At 35.9% G+C, this 1,988-nt stretch overlaps 1 protein-coding gene across 1 annotated transcript; it reads right to left on the bottom strand.

Annotated features, from left to right (window-relative positions):
* Positions 1 to 512: 512 nt before the first annotated feature.
* LOC110288358 (olfactory receptor 8G50-like) lies at positions 513 to 1,454 on the bottom strand. The gene has a single exon (XM_021154725.2). The coding sequence runs from the start codon at positions 1,452 to 1,454 to the stop codon at positions 513 to 515; it is 942 nt and encodes a 313-aa protein (XP_021010384.1).
* Between the last annotated feature and the right edge of the window lie 534 nt (positions 1,455 to 1,988).

A 1,988-nucleotide genomic window follows, 5' to 3' on the forward strand; every position in this document is an offset into this window, starting at 1 on the left:
GTTAACACACAAGATATAACTCTATGTCCTTTAATATAGTTCTAGACATTTAGAAAAAAAAACTACTAATATTTTGCATAGTTTACTTCTTAATAAAATTATTCTTTTGGATATCACAATGTCTGAAAACCTTAGAAATATATTTCATTAAAAAGGCTAATTAAATAAAATATTGAGATAATCAAAAATGCTGGCTAAATGTATTTATTCTCTTCCATAAGATAACATAAAAGGAAAATTGTTCTATATACATAGGAGAGACTCACTTATGAGAAGTCTTTGATGTTTTGACAAACAGATTAGTTGGTTGCATGCTATGATAAGCAGATGGTTCTCTATATCCCATATAGATGTTGTCCTTCATATGTTCCATTGGCTAAAACTTGTCCTGCCCTTGGAGACTTTAAAATAAACAGCAATAAATAGTAGTTATCTCAAAACTTGTTGTGGCCATACTTAGCAGGCTGAACTGTTTCTCAGCCCTCTAACAAGAATTTTTGTAAAGAAAAAAATCAGTTTTGTTCACAAGAAAAAATTCTTTCAAGGAACTTATTTAGAGCAACTTTGACATCCTTATTCCTCAGGCTGTAGATCAAAGGATTCAGCATGGGCACAACAATGGTATAAAATACAGAGGATACTTTCCTTTGATCCATAGAGCTGACTGATGATGGCTGCAGGTACATAAATGCAAGGGATCCAAAGAAGATAGCAACTGCTGATATGTGTGAGCTGCACGTGCTGAAGGCTTTGGACCTGCCTTCAGTGGATTTAATCCGAAGGATGCTGGCAATGATGAAGATGTAAGAGCTTACAATACTTAGAGTTGGAATAAAGATATTGAAAACACTGATGCATAAGGCTAATACTTCATTAATAAAAGTATCAGAACAAGAGAGTTCCAGGAGTGGGGAAAGATCACAGAAGTAATGATTTATTACATTGGTCTTACAAAAATGCAATTTCAACATCAAGACTGTTTGAGTTATAGCACCAATAAAAGCCATAATATATACCCCAAATATCATCCAGGAACAAACTTGATAGGACATTACAGCATTGTAAAGCAAGGGCTTACAAATAGCAACATAGCGGTCATATGCCATTACAGCTAACATGTGACACTCTGCAATAGTAAAAGTAGCAAAAAAGCAAAACTGTGTCATGCATTCAGGGTAGGAGATGTTCTTCACTGTCACAAAGTTCACCAACATTTTGGGAATAATGACAATGGACTGGCAGAGATCAATGAAGGACAGACTGCTGAGGAAATAATACATGGGTGTGTGTAGTTGAGAACTGAATAGTATCAGGGTGATCATGCTCAGATTCCCCACAACTGTGACCACATAGATTCCTAGGAACAGGAGGAAGAGGGGCAGCTGCAGCCCTGGTTTGTCTGTTAAACCAACAAGAGTGAATTCAGTTACTCCGGAAAGATTTCCTTGGAACATTTTCTTCTGGGAGTTCTCTAGAAAGGTGGGGATATGAGATTGATATCTGTAATTTTATATACCTTAAGTGTTAAACAGAACTCTGTAGGCTTAGATTTTTCTAAATCCACTTTATTTAAGGTTCTTGAACACTAGAACCTCCCTTCTATCTTACTAACCAGAGCTAGTGAAGAAAGAAGGCTACTAGGTTTTTCATTTTCTTGACCTGTTTAAAAGTAGTTCTTAGTGGTGATTACACTCTTCATTATCAGTAAACCTGCAATCCAGTCAAATAGCAAATATGAAACATGAATCAGTAGCAGAGATTAATTCAAGAGAAATTTCAAGTTCTGCTAAATCTGTGTGTGTCAGTAGTATGAAATAGCCAAAATCAGCCACAATACCACAAGAAGATCATTGGCACATGTCTCTCTACAAAGTAAAAATCATCAAAGACCATTGAAGCTTTGAATAGCTAGCAAAGACTAGCAAAATGCTTGATGGCCAGCAAAGACCAGCCAAGCATTCCAGAAAAGTATCATATGACACCCAGAG

Source organism: Mus caroli, unplaced genomic scaffold (assembly GCF_978045245.1).
Source record: "Mus caroli unplaced genomic scaffold, Mus_caroli_1 scaffold_11, whole genome shotgun sequence".
NCBI lineage: Eukaryota > Metazoa > Chordata > Mammalia > Rodentia > Muridae > Mus > Mus caroli.

What these genes read in the sequence shown, in the direction of transcription:
- LOC110288358 (XM_021154725.2), bottom strand. Translation starts at nt 1,454, where the DNA reads ATGTTCCAAGGAAATCTTTCCGGAGTAACTGAATTCACTCTTGTTGGT.